This window comes from Narcine bancroftii, chromosome 2 (genome assembly GCF_036971445.1).
Source record: "Narcine bancroftii isolate sNarBan1 chromosome 2, sNarBan1.hap1, whole genome shotgun sequence".
NCBI classification, from domain to species: domain Eukaryota; kingdom Metazoa; phylum Chordata; class Chondrichthyes; order Torpediniformes; family Narcinidae; genus Narcine; species Narcine bancroftii.
In genome coordinates, this window is record NC_091470.1 from 49,058,970 (window position 1) to 49,080,946 (window position 21,977).

Sequence of the window (21,977 nt, forward strand, 5' to 3'; positions counted from 1 at the left end):
ATTACCTCTGATTCAGGTAATAAAGTTGAAGTGAGAAGGCAACACACTCCCATCTTCCTCTCCTGACAGTGACATTGTGGTGCATATTCTGCAGTGATATCTTTACCACATCATAGTTATTACAATCTGAATATACTCTTTCCAAAATTAGTGATTGAGCATGTTAGAGTTTCTATTAAATCCACTCGTGCCTACTACTTGTGAACTAGGTTTATTTTAATGCTTTTGCAATGGCAGGATACAAAAGAAATATATGAATGCATTAAATATTTAACAACTAATCCTGAAAAAAAATGTCTGAAGTATAGTATGCTATTATTTAGTTTTTCTCTGATTTTAAGACAATATTGTCTAAATTCAATTTTCCAAACTCTTTTCTGAATTGTGCTTACTTAAGGGAAATATGATAAAAGCATATACAAAAGAGAAGCAAGATCAGTGGCCTCCGTTTTTGCTGAATGGGATTCATTACCCATTTGAATTTCTCCTTCTCCCTCATTTATGTCTTTTTTTCTGCAAGGCCAAATTTCCTAAGTGATCACATCTCAAACCAAACTGGTTATTGGGGCATTATGTAATATTATTGGACAATTCAGTGGGCCTAGACAACACTCACTCAACAATTGATGCGGATACCTTTTGTCTGGAAGCAAAACCATTACAAAGCCATGCCCTCAACTTTACCATTTATCAAAGCTGTCAAGCTTTTGGAATGCTTCTGAATGCCCTTTAACATTCATGAAGATTAAACAATAATTAAAAATGCAATCAATTTAAATGTTTTAAAATGTATTACACTAATTTAATCACTAAAAATCAGAAGTTCCACATTTTAAAAAATTTAACTTGACCTTTTTTTTCCTTGCAGCTATAAAATCTCCCTATGAAATAAGTAGCCTGATCAATTCTGTGCCAGGTTAGACTTGGCACATATCCATGATCAAGTTCTCAAATGTAGGCTGTAGAGGAATCTTAAAGGATTACTGCTCCACCTTGAGATTCCCATGTGAATGAAAGTACTGATGAAATCGCTGACAGGAAACTGTTGGTGAGATCAGGATTTTCCATGTTCAGATAAGCATGCGCCAATCTCGCAGGCATTTACCTGAGTCCTTGTCAGCAGTCTGCCACACAACTAGCATTTACCCACAAATTTTGGCTTATTATTACAATGATAAAAATATGTATAGATGTGGTTTTTGAATTAACTAGCAACATTTAGACTAGATGCTTTGGAATCCTTGTAGGAATTTCCAGTAAGTGGTATGAATTTGAATTATGGAATTATTTTTCTTGCCTCTTCTTAAGGTTCCACATGGAAAAGTAAAACTGGACATGTAAATTATTTATGTATTAATGCAAATATCGAATTATCAAGTGTCACTGAGAAATGAAAATTACATTTGTTCAATCATGTTCTTTACCTGAATGATTATCATATCAAAGACATTGAAGGTAATAATATAGCTTTTCTTTTTCTTTAAAACAGCCTTAAGTAATTAATAACATCTGTTTTTATTTAAGGTCTAATGTAAGTGGTGCTCTTTTGAGAGGTAATCTTTAAAGGTTAGTTTTGTAATATAAAATAGAAAAGCTGTACATGTCACTGCATTTTCTTTTTGAATCAAAGAACAAATCCTAATAATGCATACTTTAGAGTATTAATAACCAGAAGTTAATGCATTTCACGAGCACCTTGGTCATAACAGGAAGTGAAATACAATAGAAAGCTACATAAGAAGTGTAACTTTTGACATTTGTTCTTAAGTTTTATGTTTCCAGATTTATGGGGTCCATGGAAATATTTTTTTTAAAATTACTATGCATTTTAATTTGAGGAATCACTTAAAACAGTCAATTAACTAAGCTGAATGTCTAAGTCTGCAAAGTTTCATTTTTAGATCATGGTTTCAAGGTGCATTAACTAATTGTTTCAATTTATTTTTTTTCTATAACATTTTGATAGTTGAGTTTTAAATCTGACAGTAATATAGATTCATATGACAATATGTGGAATAATTTTAAGCTTTACTGATATATGTTTCTGAGGGTTTAATACCTAGAATGCTTATATTTACAACAAAAAACTGTTTGCAAACTGGTTTTTAAATTTGTTGATTTCCCAAATGTAATTCTATCAGAGTTCACAAGCTGACTTTAAATAAAATGATTGTCTAACACTTTCTAGTTATTTTATTGGCATTTTAACTTTCCCACAAAATAACCAACTTTTGTTGAAATTATTATAACACTTTTAGAAAAATAAATTATAACTCTAAATTCCTGGCCTCAAGCCAATTCTACCTATAGAGATTATGGCATCTTATATATTTGCCCCAGAATAAGGTCAATTGGAAGGTCATTGAAAGCTGTACAAATTAGATACAGTCAAAGACTGCAATTATCCCTGTTGGAACGTACTCCACCTCCAAGTATTGAAGTTCAGCAGGCATATGCGTAGTTTTGAGAGATGACTGTTTGAATTTGTGATTGCTGTGAAACAAGAGTGAACTTATTAGTATAAGTACCAGATAAAGTTTGCATCAAGATGCATATTCTTATGAAGTATTGACCAGAAGGAGTTGTAATTCCCAGTTACACAAAGATTTGGTTACGATTTCTAATATCTGCTGTCTTTCAAATATGGATTTAATTCTAATAAACATTATTTCATTTTAAGGAGATGATTTTGAAATCCATTAATTTGTTCAGAAATTATTCCTTTTGTAACATCTGCTTTAATTCTACCAGGGATCAAAGTTGAATTTGTACTGATTAGATTTACTTCAAATAATTTATTCCAAATCTTCATCAAACAGAAAAAATGCTGTCTAAGATGAAAATATGCTGAATCTTCATTTGTAGTGATTGTGCCAGCTACTTTCTTAACAACATACGATATTAGACTGTTCTGGCTTACTTGCATCTCTCTCTGCAGCTTATAAACACATACAAGTAAATGGCTTTACCCAGTCAAGATGCACTCAATGAATTCTGAGAGATCACAGCATTGATCACAGCATTGCCAGGGAGACCAATTTGAAATCAGTAGTCCATTTCTCAGCTTGCCAAACATGAGCTATCCCACCCTCCTATAATCCATTCCTATCCTATTTCTGACCACTGAACAATGGGACACCATCCTTTACCAATTCCTGATGTCCTCATAAAACCTTTTTTTTATGAGCTAGCCCATGTCATTTACTGCAAACTTTATTCTCTAATTTTGTAATCTCCTATTTCTTCTGCAATTCAGTTTCAATGTCTCACTTTCAATTTATAATTCAACCACAACAATAGAATAGCCCAAACAAGACCTACTGCAGGTTTTCTCTGCCACTTCCAACAACTTTTGTACTCATGGATTGCATTGACTTCTGTTCCCAGACAAAAAAAGCCTGAATTTTCCAAAAGTAACAGCAATTAAATTATTTATTGTTGCTGAGACATGAAATTAACCATACCTTCAGGATTTCTGCACTGTCTAGTGTGAAACTCCCAAAGCTGCAGTCAACTCTCTTCTACAGAATGTGCTGTTTAGCCTTGGATCTCATTAGTCCAAAACTAAAATAAATTGAATTGACAAAAAAAATCAAACGAGCTACTCTTATTGTAAAATAACTTGAAATGTTATACTTTCATATATGAGGTGTTATATCAGTCTTAACCTGCAGTTGCTACTTTACAAGCTTGTAGGCCCTACAGATATATCATTTTGAGCAGGTAGATTGAAATTTTCTTTCTAATATTTCAAAATATAAAGGATTTTAAATTAACTAAATTATTTGTCCTGTTCATTTTTACTGTTCCTGTAAATGAATGTTCAATTTTAGGAACATTCTGTAAATTATTTAAAAGAGCCACTAAAAATCCTGCCACTTTCCTCTTGGTTTGCTGTTTGTAAAAGTCATCACTGATACTTGCTGTTCAGCCAGCTTGATCATATTACAGCTGTGGAACTCGATAGATATTACTGTCAAGCATCTGACAGAAGCCAAGGTTACAAAACTGGAATTCACATCACCGAGCTGGCTAATATTTTGAGTGGCTACCTTGTAGATCTATGGTAAAAACTGTTGCTTCACCTTGAGTTATAACATAATACGTAAATTCCTGCATGTCCGTATCAGCAGCTTTGTCCAACCTTTCCATCTCACTATCTGAATATTTTGTTTCTACTGCATTACTTAATGTTGTACTCCTACAACACATGCACCTAACTCCAATAACTGACTGACAACTTGACCCTTTTTTTGTCTCAACATGAGGACTTGTGCACCTCAAACTTTACCATCCAGAATGTTGTCCTTAATTCAAGATTTCTTTGTTGTTATGTAATAAAACAGGTCCAATATTACACAAAATTGGCTTCAGTCTGCCATAAGATTGACAAAGATTTGACGTCAGCCCCCCCCCCCCTTACAGTCAGAGAAATAGAAGCAAAAGAGTATTACCCCAGTGTCACCATGTCCATGGATTTGCCTCCAGTGCTCGCGCAGTCTCTGCAACCACATAGACTCCTGACTCCAAACCATCAGCGTCCTGAACTTCAGATCTGAACCTCTAACTCGATTAGGAACTTGAGTGCCTTCAGAACACTCTCACATCCTGGTTCTGATACCTGGTTCCCCTTTCAGCCTGTCTCCAGCATTCCACAACCTGGTGTGAGACCTTTGACTGCATTCATCAGCCCAGAGTCTGCATAGGTTCCTTGCCTCAAATCACCAACAGCCTGGCACTTGTGAGTTCTTCAGCTGCAGACCCCCTCACTGGTGTGCCGCTGAAGTCACCATTCTGTAGGGTCAACTCCTCTGTTTCTGTCTCTCAAACAGGGGTGGTCTCCCAATTTTCTGGTGCCCTGCACCAGTCCTCTGATTCCCTGGAGTCAGCAACCCCTGGAGGTTGCTGCCAAACATAAGCACTGATTCTTAGGCCCATACCCCGCAGTCACAGGATTTTAAAATAAACCACCATGGGCTTCTTTAACAAGCCATTTAAAGCCCGTATGGTGATGCATTATCAATTACACAAAGACTGAAGTTGCCAAGACTGAAGGCTTTTATTTACAAGAGATGGACAGCATCCCTGTGTTGGTCGCTCACACTGATCCAGACTCAAACTTGGGGCAGGCTTGTGGCATGACAACCTTTATGGGGAAGTGTGGTGAATGTCTGCCAAGCTGCCTGTTTCCCCTCTGGTGAGCCTTGCTGTACTAACATTGGCTGTGCATTATCTTTACTGTTATAGATATAACTGTATATGCATATATTGTCTTTCATTATTGTCCATGAGTTTCTGCTAATAAAAGCCATGATTATTGTTTGACCACATCGTCTTTGTCTACTTCATCAACTGGCACTTCAATTTTATTAGCAGAGTGTTCAGGTGGCCCCACTGTATCGCCTCATCGACCACGTTGTTTCGAGCCATGTAGTATTCAAAACAAGCAATCCAATGGTTGAAAATTTCTCTGGCCCTCGGGGCAGACTGGTCGATTATCAGCCGCTCTAGCTTGAGTGCTGCATCCATTTCTGCTAATAAAATTGAAGTGCCAGTTGATGAAGTAGACAAGAATGATAAAATGACATGCTGGCAAATAGAACTCTCAATTTATAATTATGAGATCTAGTACAGACCAGGCAGGTTGAATGATCCCTCTGATGCATTGTCAGGATCAGCTGCTGGTGCTCAGCTGGAGGGGCTAAAAGAGTGTTCAGAGTTCATATCGCTTCATCGACCACATTGTTTCAAGCCATGTAGTAATCGAAACAAGCAAGGCAGTGGTTGAAAATTACTCTGGCCCTCGGGGCAGACGGGTCAATTCTGCCACTACATAAGGGCTAACAACCTTCCTTACTCTCTGGAAGAAGTCAGGAAACTGACTAAAAGCTGTTCTTTTTGCGCAGAATGCAAACTGCAATACTTCAAAGCTCCAGAAGCCACTCTCATCAAGGCAACCCGACCTTTTGAGAGGATTAGCTTAGATTTTAAAGGGCCGTTACCTTCCAACAACAAAAATATATATTTCCTTACTGTAATTGATGAATATTCCAGGTTTCCCTTTGCGATACCCTGCCTTGACGGCTCGTCAGTGTCTGTCGTTAAGTCACTTGACAAAATTTTCAGCATTTTTGGTTTTCCCATTTACATTCATGAGGCTCAGCATTCATGAGGGCTGAACTGTGGCAAGCCCTACTACATAAGGGGATTGCCACCAGCCATACCATGAGCTACAACCTGCAGGGCAATGGGCAGGTTGAAAGGGCTAATGCTACAATCTGGAAGACTGTTAATCTTGCTTTAAAAACACATGGTTATCCTATTACCCGGTGGCAGGAGGTGCTGCCTGAGGCACTACATTTATTCGGTCTTTATTGTGTACTGCAACAAATCAAACACCTGATGAACGTATGTTTGCCTTTCCTAGGAAATCAGGAACTGTGATGGACTCGCCAGCCTGTTTATCTGAGCTTGGATCCGTGCTGCTGAAGAGCCATGCTCGGGCGCGTAAAACAGATCCCCTAGTCCAACCAGTTCAGCTATCAACTACACTCATGTTAAATTCCCAGACAGGAATACTGACACTATACCCCTAAGAGATCTGGCTTTGCCTGGTTCGCCCCTTCCTCACACCCCTACTCAGAGTGAGCCTGAGAGGTTGGACTCACCCCCCCCCCCCAGCCTGTGACCCCTAGTAAGCTTTCAGATGGCCATGCTGAGGCTCCACTGCCTCATGCTGGTGACTCTGGAGCAGGTCCAGAAGCCAGTCCTTCCCACACTACAGACCCAGGAACTGTACCAGTTCCCATGGTTGCAAAGGAGCCACCTGTTTTGAGACGAAGCACCAGAATTTGTAAACAGCCTGATAGGCTGACATATTCATAAAGCATCTTATTATATTTCAATTGCTTGCTAGATACTGGCATATTTTGGCTGTTAGAGTATTTCATTTCAAGGCCAAACTTGGTATCCATGTATCACTTGCTTCATTCTTTCCTAGCAGGTGTCCTTTTGATTTTTACCCTTCTTCTGCTGGGGGGAGACTGTGGTGAATGTCTTCCAAGCTGCCTGTCTCCCCTCTGGCTAGCCTTGCCGTTCTAACATTGGCTGTGCATTATCTCTACTGTTAAGGACACTCCCCTTGGATATAACTGCATATGCATCTATTGTCTTTCATTATTGTACCATGAGTTTCTGCTTATAAAAGTCATGATTATTGTTTGACCACATCGTCTTTGTCTACTTCATCAACTGGCACTTCAGGAAGAAAGTGGAGGAGTCACGACCTGGCCAGTGAGAGCAGGGTCAACCAGGAAAGGTCATGACATTTACATACATGCAAATATATACAATAATTGTTTCACCACATATGGATCTATTAGTAGTTTGTATGGCAGTGTCTCCACTCCTTGTTCGCTGCATGTTCACACCAGTCACCATTTTCTTTTCTTTTACACTGCAGTCTGGTGAATCCTTTATACACTCTTTCACCTCTGATGGAAGAATTTAAAAAAATGTGACACCATTTTTTAAAAATTGTCTAGCCATATTAATCGTTTCTTTTCTAGTTTGGCATTATACAATTACCTAAGTGATTGAACTAGGAGATATTATGGAAATAAATCTATTGTAGATTTGTCTATGATTACAGGTCTAAAATAAGTTTAGTCTATAAAAATATATTCACTCCTTATCTGATGTACATGAATACCAGAAAAATGTGTTAACTATTTGAATAGTTACTGTGAGTCATTATTTAAATTTGTACCTGTAAATGTAATTACAGAGCATAGATTGTTAGTGTCTTTTTGAAGAGATTTAATTCTGATTCAAGAATACAAAAAGTGATTATTAATTCTTTAATGTGTTTTCACCATTTAATTACAAACCAATCCAACTTTCAGCATATTTTCAGAATGAAAATGATTCATCTGTGTTTTAAAATATTAATTTATGTCTAAATCAACATTTTATTATTCCTCACTGTGACAACATTGGATGAATATGCAGCACCTAAGCTGTTGTCATTCTTAAAATTATCTTTCTTGGTTCAACCATCTCCATTGTATGTTTATTGAACATTATATTGGATATACTGTCAAACATCAGACCACTAACTAATGTCTCAATTTCAATTGTATGCTTCTAAGAGGTGAAATTCTATAAATGTGGTTATTCATAGGAAGCATCAATGAACAACCATGAAAACTGTTGGGTTGCTATTTATTTATGTCCTTTGAGGAATGAATATCACACTTAACTGATCTGTTCTGGCCAGTGCAAGACACCATTATCATGCAGTAGCTCACTCCTAATGCACTTGTCATAATTTATAATATGCAACAAGTATTGTCTTAGCACCTGTAGTCATCTAAACTTTCACGTTCTTTTGCGCTAAGTGCAATTTGTTTACGAAATTCTATTTTAATTACAGATTGTAAAGTTACTGGATGGCAAACGCTCTCAAGCAGTAGGAATTCTTATATCAAGTCTGCATCTAGAAATGAAAGATATTCAGCAAGGTATGTTTAAATAGTTTTTAAAATGTTTGTTCAGTGTAGCAGAATATGTATTTCCAATGCTTCCTGCTCAAGTCCAGAGACAGTCTTGCACTTTCCATTACGAAAAATTACATAAGCCCTTAATTCCCATTTTGGAGAGTTTTAACTGATGGCCTTAGATCTGTTCATTTTAATTTCTAAATTGTACTGAATTACAATAGTTTAGATTTATTAAAAATATCCAGGTTTAATACAAATACATCTGCCTTCAGAAAATGTTGCTTGCACATTGCATCAGTTTGCTATTTTGTCCATCTTCCACAATATTCATTCCATTTTTAAACATTCATCAATATTTTTGTGAAAATATATTTTGTAGGAATAAAGAAGGCAATGTTTGATAGACTGATCAGATTAAATTGTTTGCTTTATAAATGTGTAGCCATGTACCCAACTTTGTTAATCTAATTTCTAAATTGATATTCTGAGTCTCAAACACTCTGCAAAGTTTGCGCAACCCAAGTTACATGCAGAAAAACAAATAATTATGAGCGTGTTACCCACAATTTTACAGTTACCTTAATGCTGCTGTGCCCAAATACTGAAATAGAAATGTTTAACTTTCAGTTCTATTTAGCTATCACAAATAAAAGGGTAAATTTTGAGGCCTGGCAACAAAGCACCTCACAAATATTTTTTCACTGTCTAAGTGTTAGTTTAATGGGATCTGATGTTCCTGTCTGTTCCATGAATTCTCCTCATATCTAGTTAATGCAGCAAAATCTAACTGTTGCTTTGTGTCATTCAAGGCTAGTAGGTGATCTATTTATGATATTTTAGTCCTTGCTATCACAAAGGGTTATCTAACTATAGTGTCCAGTTTCTGTGCCATCCTAAGTGGGTTTCTATGTATCGAACTCTCATGGTTGTCATCATCCATGATCTCAGAGTGTCATGTATGCAGTAACATTTATTTTTAGAGATTCTTAAATTAGAGAACTCTAAAATCTAATTCCTGCCTGCTTGATCCCCTGTTGTTTTCACTTTTTGAATTTAAGATAAACATGATGCACAATAGCAGTATTTTGGGGGATCTGTTCAACTGCTGAAAATGTTGCATTGCTTCTTTGGAATTTGATGCATAATTTGCCTAATCCAACAGTTATTTTGTGATTTTTAACAATTCTTCAGCCAATTTAATACAACTTCAATACAATTTAATGAAGTTAAACTTTTATAAACTACTAATTTGCATTGTATTATATTCATAAATATGTATTCTGTTAAAATTATTTGCTGAGAAATTAAAATATAATCCAAGATTTCCAAGATACAAGTTCCTTGTATCTTGTTCATTCCTAAAGATTACACTAATGAACATGAAATCACCCGTAGTTCATGTTCTCAAATTTCAAAGCAAATCAGAGGATATGCTCTAACATGTGATGAAAATATAGACACGAAAAGGAGGTTATTCTGCACCTGCCCATTAAGGAAAGGCCATTTGCATTCATCCCATTTTCCAGCTTTTGATCTGTAACTAGTTTAAAGCTCCCTCAGTTTCTATTGTTCCAAAGATTTTTTTAAAAACCATTGCCCAGCCATTTTTCCCACATAGCTAAAATGTTTGCCACCATTAAAGTATCTTTTAAGTTATCACTTGCTTCCTGTCTGCTATTGTCACAATTTCCTGTGTGATAATGAGCAGAACTGTTTCCATCACTCCAGCTGTCGTCTTCTTTCCTTTTTGAGCACTTTTATACTCCATATTATATGCCTTCATTATTCAAGGAAAGTACCTTATCCATCTCTTCATCCCTGTATCTGTATTTCTATTGCTTCATGGATCTACTCAAGATCCTCCAGGTATCCTACAATTTCCAGTATATTTCCTTGACTTATACCACCCCCACCCCAGATCCCACACCATGTTGTCATTAGCAGATGTCTTAAACAGAGTCCTTAAATTCAAATCTCTGATACTGATCACAAAAAACATTAGGCCTGCTACTGTCTTTCATAATCCCTCTGCCCTAAAACTTCCATTAACTTTTATTAACTCTGATATCTCTCAATGTGCCAGTAGATATCAAATTCATGTCTCCTTTCTGCCGAGCTATTCAAAAGATCAGATAATGATGACAGAGAAATCTGATGTATAAGAAGATAAAAAATAAAGCCCTATGCCTAATTTAGTATGAATTTGTAAAAGACCTTATTTTGACTGTGTAATATAACACACTAAGATATGCAAACACTTTTATTCTTATTTTATATTCAGTATCGACTATTGAAACATGCTGTTTGATTTCTGTATTCATTTAGCCTATGTTGTCAACTGTAGGTGAGAGTGCACTGTACTGTGCCCTTACAAACATAATATATGTTCATTATGTTTGGAGCCGTAGATAATGCAGCAATTGTTCACTGGGTATAATCTAAATAACATATTCAAGTTAAAAATCCCTTTGTACTAGTTTATATTTTGGGCCTCGAACCATCGTGTTAGATCAGATTTGCTGACCTTAAGCTTAGCAAATCTAGAGGTTTTAAATTTTTCTTTGTTCTGAATAACTTGTAACATGTGTTCTTTTGAATCTGTCTCAAAGATCAAGGGGTTTAGTCTGATGAACCTAGGCCAGAACTGGTGCCAGAACAATTTTGCTCATGAATTTTTGGGGCATAAGGGCTCTGCTAGTCTCTCAACTGCATGTCAATCCTATCACAATTCTCTGCATCATAAATCACACAGTTATTGTGGTATGACAGAAAGTCAGTCAGACCAGAGGCATCCTCCAGGGAGTATGCTCTGTGGATAGTTGACATGTCTGTTAAAGACTGGCACAACAGACAGGTCACAAAGTTAAGCCTCAAGGGATTTTATCATTGCTCATATTCCTCTGGCAAACTGCCTCAATGACAGTCTCTGCTGAACTTTACAAATAAAATGTAATTTTGCTTTTCTCTTTTTCCACAAGAAGCATAATCCTGCAGAAGAGTTTCCAAGTAGACTAAAGTAAGCCTCATTTGCCTGGTCCCAGAAAGTCTGAGCTGAGAGTTTTGTGGAGTTTTTTTCCAAGGTCTTTAATCAATGTAGAATAACCTGAAATTGGGGGAGAAAGACAGATTTTTCTTGCTAAATCTAGAATTAATAAAAATAAACTAAAAAAGCAGTTCTGTTTTTCTGTCACTACCTGTGGGAAATATCTTTAAAAGAGTTTTTGTGAGAATCTTTCTTGAATACAGCAGAGTGACATACAAGCTTTTATGGATGTATGAGGCTAAATGTCGTTCGAAAATAATTAAGTTTGTCTTCAAGTTCAGGATAGCATAAGCTCACACAATTGGTAAATTAATACAACCAAACCAAGAACATGTGGATTCCAAATACTTCATTCGTTTTATGTGTCACAGTACATGAATTTAGTTAGAAAGTGTTTTAATGTGTGTGCCTGCTAGTTGGTTAAGTGCACGATGCTGATCTGTTTTTTGTCGTCATTGACGGTTATTATAACCAAATGGGCACAATGCTACACTAATGATCTTTCTGAATATAAATTCTTGCTTTTGTGAGCGGACACCATAGTGCCACAGGAAAATGTTGCCTTAATTTACCTCAAAATACATTTCAAACACCAGACTTGCCTGTGTAACAGTTTTTCTAGTTACAAGAATCCAATAAAATTGCCAGCTCTTCGCAGCATGTGTCTGCTTCCTTTCTGTTTATCTCAAAGTTTCAATAAACTGGAAAAGCTGAGCAGACAATATGTGTTTAGATCTCTAATAAGGATTTGTGATCTTTTGGAAAACTATCAGTCTGTAGTGTAATTAATTGATCAACATTTTGTGGAAGCAACTTATTAATTTATCTTGGAAAACAAAATTTCAGTGCTTGAGATATATTTTAAGGTTAGTTTCCATTATTTATGTCATGTGGGATTAGCTTAATATATTTTACAAATACAGTTAATAGAAATACATCATTTTAACTGCACTTGAATTACTATTACTGTAAAGGTATATCAGTAACAATTTTTTAATATGTTGTTGCATTCTATGAACCATGTCCTGTGAAACAGTGAAATATTAATTATCATGTTGATAAGAAATTTGCATATGATTCCAGTAAATAGGCAGTACTTGTGCAATGTGACAATATGTTGAGCATTGCTAATAAATATGATTGATTTAATGTGCTATTTAACATGTCATTTCAGCTATTTTAAATTTGGACAACTCAGTAGTGGATTTGGAGACCCTTCAGGCTTTGTACGACAACGTAAGTACTGATGCCATAAAAATAATAAATGCATTTTATTCTTTGAAAATATAATGCAGAAAGTAATTGAATCCATTTGCCATTTTGCAGTTTTGATTTTGAATACAGTATAATTCACAATTACAGTTCCATCAATAAAGACATGAACAGAGATTTCATTTCCTGTAAAATATATGTAATAAGTAAACCTCAGAATATTAGTGAAATAAAATCTCTTCATTTTGCTTTAAGCTTGAATTTTCATCCTCATTCTATTGGTAATAAAATGGAAATTTCATAAGTTCAGTAAAATGAGGTGTGTCAATATTTCTGATGGGATTAATTTACACATGTAATAGCTTTATTCAGTGGTTGCTCTATTGACCAGAAGGTATTTTGATATTCAGGCACCAATTTGATTAGACTAATCGTGGGGTTTCTTAACTGTCATTACTTTTAACAGAGTAGGCTGCAAAGAAAGCTGTCATCTCCCATCCCAAACTTGATCATAGATTATAAATATTGCTCAAGCCACACACAAGAAAATAGTTTTTTCTGCTCTCCATTGAGAGCTCTAATACTGTTATGAATGCAAGATTTACACTCTAATAACTCAATGGATAAGTAAAAGAAGTGAAAGGGAATATTTGCAGATTCTAAATGTCCACAGCCACTTTGATAATGGGATGCATGTTGAATGGATACTGACCTGGAAAATTCTTCAGTGATAGCTGCAAGAAATATTGAAAATCAACAAAGCAAGGAAATATTCTTATTTTGGATTGTATTGCCCTTTTTACTTAATTTCCTGACATTTTCTTTTCAGACCTTCATGCTTTACAGAATCTCAAATAGTACCCATCTGCCCCTGTTTGGCCTTAGTTTTCATATTGTTCGTGAGTGCATGAACTCAAAACTTTTATTGCAACCACTTATAAAGCAGTTATAAATCATTCTGTCTTTCTTAGGTGTTCAACTGAGCATATTAATCTTTTATTCTGATGCACTTCAGCAATTTGAACAATGTTGTACTGAACACAAATATCCATGCTGGTCTTGCTCTTAAAGAAGTCTTCCAGGATTAACTTGCACCTGTAAAGATCTGGGCCCACTGCAATTCACCTGCCATCATAATCACTCCACAACTGGCTCTCCACTTAGCTCTTGATCACCTGGACTACAGCAACTCATGTATCGACTACATTCAGTTTTCAACACCATTATTCCCTCAGTACTAACAAGTTCCACTGTTCTGCATCCCTCACTGGAACTGGATTTTTGACTTAGAACCAGAGAACACTACAACACAAAAACAGGCCTCTTCTGTCCTTCTGGTCTGTGCCAAACCATTTTTTTGCTAGTCCCACTGACCTGCACCCAGTCCATAGCCCTCCATACCTCCCCCATCTATGTACCTGTCCAATTTTTTCTTAAATGTTAGCATTGAACCTGCAATCACCACCTCATCTGGCAGCTCGTCCCACACTCTAACCATTCTCTGTGTGAAGAAGTTCCCCCTCACATTTCCCCTAGACTTTTCCCCTTTCACTTTTAATCCATGTCCTTGTATCTCACCTACCCTCAGTGGAGAAAGGCTATCTATATTTACTCTGTCTATCCCCTCCATAATTTCAAATACCTCTATCAAATCTCCCCTCATTCTTCTATACTCCAGGGTATAAAGGCCTAACCTGTTTAACCTTTCCCTGTAACTCAGTTCCTGAAGTCCGGGCAACATCCTAGTAAATGTTCTCTGCACTTTTTCTATCTTATTGATATATTTCCTGTAGTTTGGTGACAAAACCTGAGCACAGTACTTCAAATTTGTCCTCACCAATCTCTTTTTTTTTTACTTAACTTTCCATATGCAGTCATGTCATGGAAGCATACAAAGTACATAGATCATATAACAGATATAAACAGCTCATTAATCTATCTTATTCAAATTCTGTTCATAGAAGCATCACAGATTTTGGCACCCAATTAATTTTATTCTAACCAATATGCAGTCACCTATAAATTTAATCATACACTTCTTCATATGCCCATTGTGATACTTTTGAGTTTAAGTAGGAGAGGGTGAGAGTATCTCACTGAATTTATCACTGTGTCATCACTATATATGCACTTGAATACAATCACAATCTCATTTGTATACATTACCCAATTACATATAGAGTGCCCCAGTCGAGCTCCTCCCCACCACTGAAATTACAGAGAGGTTATATCCTTAATCAATCAATAGTATTAGCAGTGACCATTTGATGTTGAAAATATCAGTCCTTAGTTGGAGTTTAGCTTTCATGCTGGACAGTTGGTTTTACCTTTCTCCATAATACTGTAACCATCTTCTTTGCGATCAACAGCAAAGCCCCAAGTAAACATGTCTGGTTTTTGGTATCTATATCCTCTGGAGTCCCTCCCAATATAAAATATGCTGTCTCCAAAGGTAGGTCTGCCCCTATGATTTGCTTAATTTCCACCTGAATATCTCTCCAAAATTGATATAGTTTGGGACATTCCAAAAAAAATAGGTATGATTGCCAATATTCCTGTATTCTTTCCAACATAATTCTGAGGTGTTACTGTATCTCGCCAACACCTGAAGAGTCTAAAGTACTCTCATTTTAATTTTCCATTCAAACTCCCTCTAGGTTGGGCTACTTGTTAACTTGTGACCATCAAGACGTGTCATTTCCCACATTTCATCTATAATGCAAATATTCATTTTTAATTCCCATTTCTGTTTTATTTTCATTGTGTTTCCTGTTACATTATCTTGAAGCCATCTGTATAAGTGAGCCATCAGGTTCTTTATTATCATTCCCTCCATAGTCAGCAAGAAAATCTTTTCTAATGTAAATTTTTTTTACATTATCTGCTCTAAGTAGTGCCGCACTTGAAAAAATCCATCCCTCACAAACCAAATTCTTTCTGATGTTCATTTGATTTCAAAGTTTCCCATAAAAGAGCTGATCCACAATAGTTAGTCTTTATCTGCCCATTTTCTAAAACTGTTATCTATTTTTCCAGGTTGGAATTCTGGGGATATCTACTATTTTTAATAATCTGGATATACAGTTCAAAAGGTTGAGTTGTTTTCTAATAGCCAACCAAGTTTTCCTTGTGAATTTAATCCATTCATTATCTATTTTTAATTTCTTCCAACTTGCTTGCATTAGGAAAGGAAGCCCTTCCAGAGAAATAATGGGGCATGAATTTTGTTCTGTACTCACCCAACCTGTTTCCATATCATTTGTTATCCATGTTATCAGGGTTCTCAGCTGTGCTGCCCAGTAGTAATATTTAATGTTGGGCAAATTAAGGCCCCATTTTTGTTTTGTCAATAACAAAGTCTTAAGTCTAACTCTAGATTTTTTTATTTTACCATATGAATCTTGATATCAATTTGTCAAGAGCTTTAAATGCTATCATAGGAACTCCTACCGGCAAAGATTAGAATAAAAAAAGCAGTCTGGGCAAAACATTCATTTGGACAGTTTCAATTCTACCAATTAATGATAAGGGGAGAATTTCCAATCTGAACATATCTGCCTTTATCTCTTTCAATGACTTTCCATAATTGGCTTCATACAGTTTTAAAATGGAGGGAGTGATAATAATACCCAGGTATCTGAAGCCCTCTCAAGACCAATGAAACCTGACCTGGTTATCTAATTGTGGTGGCCAAATACCCAACAGCATTATTGCTTCCGATTTTGAGTCATTAATTTTATAACCAGATATTATTTCATATTCTTTTAAAACATATCATGTGAAGGACTGAAGAAATAGGATCAGTCATATACAGCATGACAACATCTGCAAAGAGGGATATCTACATTCCACCCCTCTATCATCTTTTATACCCTTTATATAACCCTCTTGCCTAATAATTTCAGCAAGTGGCTCTAAGCATATATAGAAAAGCAGGGGATTCAAACTGTATCCGTGCTTAACTCCGAAAGCAACATCCATTCACCTTGGGTTTGAATATAATACTTTCACCCAATTTATAAATTTGAGTGAAACCCATCTTATTTAATGTATGGTTGAGATAGACCCAGTCTACTCTATCAAAAGCTGCTTGTGCATCCAAACTAGGTATTATAGATGTCTGATGTTTCTTTTTTGCACATGATATGTTAAGAACATGCCTGATGTTATTTGCTCCGTCAACTAGATATAAATCCTGTTTGATCAGAGGGTAACAACTGTGATATCACCTTTTGAATTCTCTTTGTTAGCATAGGACTGTATCTTTTGATCATTACATAAAAGACATATTAATCTATAACCTTCACACTTAATGGGGTCTTTCCCATCCTATGAATAAAGGAGATTATAGCCTCTGCCTACAATTTAGAAGGATTTCCTTCTGATAGGACATAATTATAGACCTTAGCCATTATCAGGGAGAGCTCCTCCCTATAACACTTTTAGAATTCTCCAGGAATCCCATCGGTCCCTGTGGACTTATTATTCTTTCGTTTATTAATAACTTCCTTTATTTCCTGTTCTTCTCTGCCTGCTGTCATTTTTACTGATTCTTCTTGGGAAAGGGAGGGTAGATTTGAAAATAATGTTCTTACCTTCCCCTCTTTGTCTATGATTTCAGGTGAGTCAGAGAGTTCTTCATAAAAAGATGCAAATGTTTCTGCTATTTCTTTTGGTTGTGAAACTAACTTCCTTGAGAATGGGTGAAAGGCTGGAGACCACTCGGCATGCTCTTTATGCAACTGAAATGCCAAGAAGCAACTTTTTCCCTTCTCATAATATCTTTGATTTGAAAATCTCAGAGCCCCTTCAGCTTTGAACATCAAGAGCTCCTCTAATTCATGTCTTTTTTTTTTGTCTTTATTCATTTAGGAGTTCTTAATTTTTATTGTTATTTTTTATATACTGACTCTAGTACCTTTATTTTATTTTTCAAGTCTGATTGCATTTTCAACCTGTTCTTGTTTATTCAACTTGATATTTCAATCATTTTACCCCTTATTATTGCTTTAGTGGCATCCCACAAGATGGATGATGTAACTTCACCATTATCATTGATATCAAAATATTCCTCTATACACTGTTTAATTTCCTGAGTCAGTGAAGGGTCAGTCAATAGAGAGATGTTTGTTCTCCAACATTTAAAACACTTTTTTATTTCTAAATCCAGGGTGAGGATTACAGGTGTGTGTGGTCACTGATTGTTATTGAGTCTATTTTACAATCTACTACTTTATACATATATTGTTTAGGAATAACTCTCATGTACATTTGAGAAGAAACTCAATCCCTTTAGGTTTCTGTGTCTCCATACTCACCCCAACTCTTCTAGCATATTATTCAATACTTTAGATCTTTTGATCTATTCAGCCTCCCATCCAGAACAGCATTAAAGTCTCCACTAATAATTATCATACCTTCCGTGTTATTTCCAATTATATCCGCAATGTCTCCAAAGAAGAATCATTTTTCATTGGAGCATAAATATTCAGTATTAATATATCTTTCCCACTTGTTGTACTAATGACCATGACATATCTCCCCAGTGGGTCTTGGATCACTTTTTTCTGCAAAGACAACACTCCTATTGAATAAGATAGCCACCTCCCTCCTTTTCCTGTAGAAGGCACTAAATACCTGGCCCAGCCACTCTCTCCTGAGCTTTTTATGCTCAATATCCACCAAATGGGTTTCCTGTATCATTGCCACTCCACATCCAAGGTTTTTAAGTTGGCTGAGAATTTTTCTCCTCTTTATTGAGTGATTTATAGCTTACTATCTTTAAATTAGTCATTTTCCAAAATTTTGTATTCTAAAATTAACTCTTTGTGTCATTTATGTTTCTTGTTTTGGTTGGCCTGTATATGACTGCAGTACCTCGTACAAAATTTATATGATTAGGTGGCTTTAATACTGCTCCATGTATGAGAAAACATTTGCAAAACAAACTAATGCAAGAGAAGAAAAGAAAAGAGAGAAAAAAGGGTACTTCCTAACTTACTCACCAAACTGGACACCCAGAAAAAATTGGTGTGCGACTAGATCTCTCCTGGGTGAGCCCACTTTTTTGTGTGGTTGCAACTAAATGAAGTTACTCAAAATCTCTATTTGGAAATCCTAACAGTTATAAAGTAAATATCAAGTATAACCCTCTACAGCCCCTCTCTTAGATATTACTTATAAGTAAAATACAGAAATAAAATACAAAACCAGCCTCAGTATATATTGTTAAACATGGCATAGCCAACTTTGTTTAATCACCTGTTGTACTTTCTTGCGTTTTCTCTGAATTTCTGAAGAGTAGTCTTGGTCAAAATACAGATACCATCTCTTCCGTGGCCCCTTGGATCATCACATCATCAATATAATGGTGAATCGAGAAAGAAGGCGATACTGGCACTGCCTCCAAATCACGGGCAATTAGGCTGTGGCAAATAGTGGGAGAGTGTACATAGCCCTGAGGGAGGTGGGTGAAGGTATACTGGCGCCCCTTCCAGGTAAAGGCAAACTGATCCTGTGAGACCTCAGCTATAAGAATACTGAAGAAGGCGTTAGTGAGATCAATGACAGCATACCATGTTCCCGAGTTCCCAGTAGCAATGTTTTCAATAAGGGTAACGATGTCCGGAACTGCCGAAGCAAGTGGTGGGGCATGTTTGTTCAAAAAACGATAATCAACTGTCATTCTCCAGGCAACTTCTGGACCGTTAGGATTCACAAATAGAGATTTTGAGCCAAACAGGGCCAAAAAGGGCGACGTTGTGGGCCTCACTACCCCTTCTACTTGCAAAGTATCGGTGGTGGCAGCATTCTCTTCCTGCCCTCCAGGGAGGCGATATTGTGGAATGCATACTGGTTTCGGGGGGGAGGCACCATCACAGGATCCCACTTAGCCCGACCCACCACTAGTCTTTTTGTAATAGTCCGAATTCCAAACACAAATCCCCCTTGGCTAGTATTAAGGGCCGTGCCGGCCAACATATTGATACCCAGGATACACTCGTCAGTGGCAGCCACCAGGGCATGTAACCATATAGGGGAAGGGCTATCACCCACCGTGGCGCGGACTTTTATTTCCTTCACCAGGGTGATCGTTCCTCCCATCCCCTCTATTCAAAATGTCGGTCCAGTCCAGAGGTCGGGGTTACCAGGAATCACCGAGTGCTCCGCACCGGTATCGATCAAGGTCAAATACTGGCGGTCATTACCCCCACCCCAATGGATTGTTAACGGTATGTAGGGCCGCGGGTCCCCGTGTATCCGCCATATCTCAATGGAGTAGATATGGGAATCTTGCCTGCACCCTCATGCCTTAGTAGGGTTCGGGGGTTTCCAGGACCACATGCTACTATTATCCATAAGAGCCTTTTTAACCAATTGTTGTATCTCATCACGGGTAACTTGAGCAAGAGAAGCTGGCTCGATAGGAGCAGCAGTGGGAGCAGAAGGCACAGTTGGGCCAGGAGGACTCAACAGCTGGGGTTGATGTTCCCCTGCCTTCCTCTTATAAAGGACCGCGGTAGGTTTCCCATCAATATCACTTTTAGGTACGCCTAACTTTAACAAGGTTAGAAAAAGGCCAGATTAGGCGTGCCCCGCCTCAGACAGAGAGTGCCCAATTAGCGGACTAGTTACGGACAGAACCAGTGGGTTGGGTGGAACGAATCAATCGGGTATGCATTCCGGCCATCATCAGGGCTCCTCCCATGTACCCACAGCCTCAAACGCCCTGCATACAAGGTAGAGGCCAGGGCCTGTTGACGAATTACTGCTATACCCTCCTCTGGGATGCCCCAATTGTTCTGCAAATGTAAATCCCAATCTACCGGTGATGGGTATACTCATAACAGGGCATCACCTGGAGTGGCAAGTAAGTAATCCACCTCTCTCCTTCTACCACGTAGCTCAGCAGTGACCCAGATATCAGTAGTCAATGTTTCTAATCCCAACAATTCCTCAGGAGTCAAATATACATTACCCCCTCCTTGTTCCCAGACACGCAGGAGCCAGGCCGCCAGAGTTTCTCCTGTCCTTTGCCTAAATCGATCTCCAATGGTGGCCAGCTCTTTTATAGAGAAGTCACGTATCATTGACTGCTCCCGACCCCTGTTCCCACTTTGGCCCACAGGGTCCTCCACCCAGTGGACAGGAGGAGGCCCAGGCCATCCCGTAGAGGGGGGGCCATAGAGCATAAGCAAGGGTTCGAGTACCTTTCCCCCGGTCCTCTTGGGAGACCAGGGCATCTATCCCTTCAATCTCTACCATTACATCATACCCCTTTCCGTCTCCATCTGTTTGGAAAGTCCACTGACTTACGGGGCGGGCATGAACAGCGGGTGGAGAAGGGAGTATGTCAGGCACATGCCAAGGGGTATCTGCATTATTACCATTGTCATCATACCAGATATTCCCATCCCAATCATCAATTACATCAGGATCGTCGCCATTCCTTATCATGGCACGAATACGATGTAGATCGGGTTCTACCCCTTGCTTTTCCTTATCTGCATAGGGCTGCTGCCGGAGTTTAATATTACGGAAGATCATTTGGACATGCTTATCCTCCCATTCTTTGGCTCGGTCCTGACTGGTGCGAACAATCTTGCTCATCTTGGAATAGCGTTGTTGCATGGCTTCTATCTCCTCCTCTAGTTGCTCTCTCTTGTGCTGGGATTCTACTTCTCGCTGAACTAATTCAGCTTCATGCTGAACGGCATGGCGTAAGGCTGTGGCCAGCAGCCAAAAAACGTCCGTCAGCGTCCCCTTTTTATCAGGAAATTTACTTTCTCGAAGGAGAGTGGCTACCCGCTCTCCCAGAGGTGCTCTTGGTGGATCTAACCTCTCATCCCAACTAAAGGGTGGTCCCAACAAAGACAGGGTATTGGCCAACATGTCAAACCCATCGTCTTTGGAAGTCCATCCCGGAATCAAGAACTGCTCAGGGCTCACCTCTTTCTTTTGACGAAACATCTTGAGACCAATCCTGCCAACTATGCCAATTTGTTCTGGTAAACTTGTACCTCTCACTTTGTTTGTTTTAGATTGGTCACAATGTTTGAGCTACCGAAAGAAAACAGAGACACATGCCGAGGGCACTTCAGTTTATACAAATCTTTATTACTAAATCTAAAGCTGATTTCAAACTACAATATGCAAGCCCTTCCCAATTATACTTATCAATGCCTGGACTGGTCCCAACTGCCGAAGCGAGGCAACGACCG

At 37.7% G+C, this 21,977-nt stretch overlaps 1 protein-coding gene across 10 annotated transcripts in view; it reads left to right on the forward strand.

Annotated features, from left to right (window-relative positions):
• Window positions 1-21,977, forward strand: part of LOC138753515 (formin-like) — a 395,939-nt gene that overhangs the window by 181,988 nt on the left and 191,974 nt on the right. For all 10 annotated transcript variants that reach the window (XM_069916622.1, XM_069916621.1, XM_069916624.1 and 7 more), the window contains 2 exons: window positions 8,435-8,522; window positions 12,719-12,780. In XM_069916622.1, the coding sequence (XP_069772723.1) occupies window positions 8,435-8,522; window positions 12,719-12,780 (150 nt within the window). The remainder of the gene's footprint in view (window positions 1-8,434; window positions 8,523-12,718; window positions 12,781-21,977) is intronic.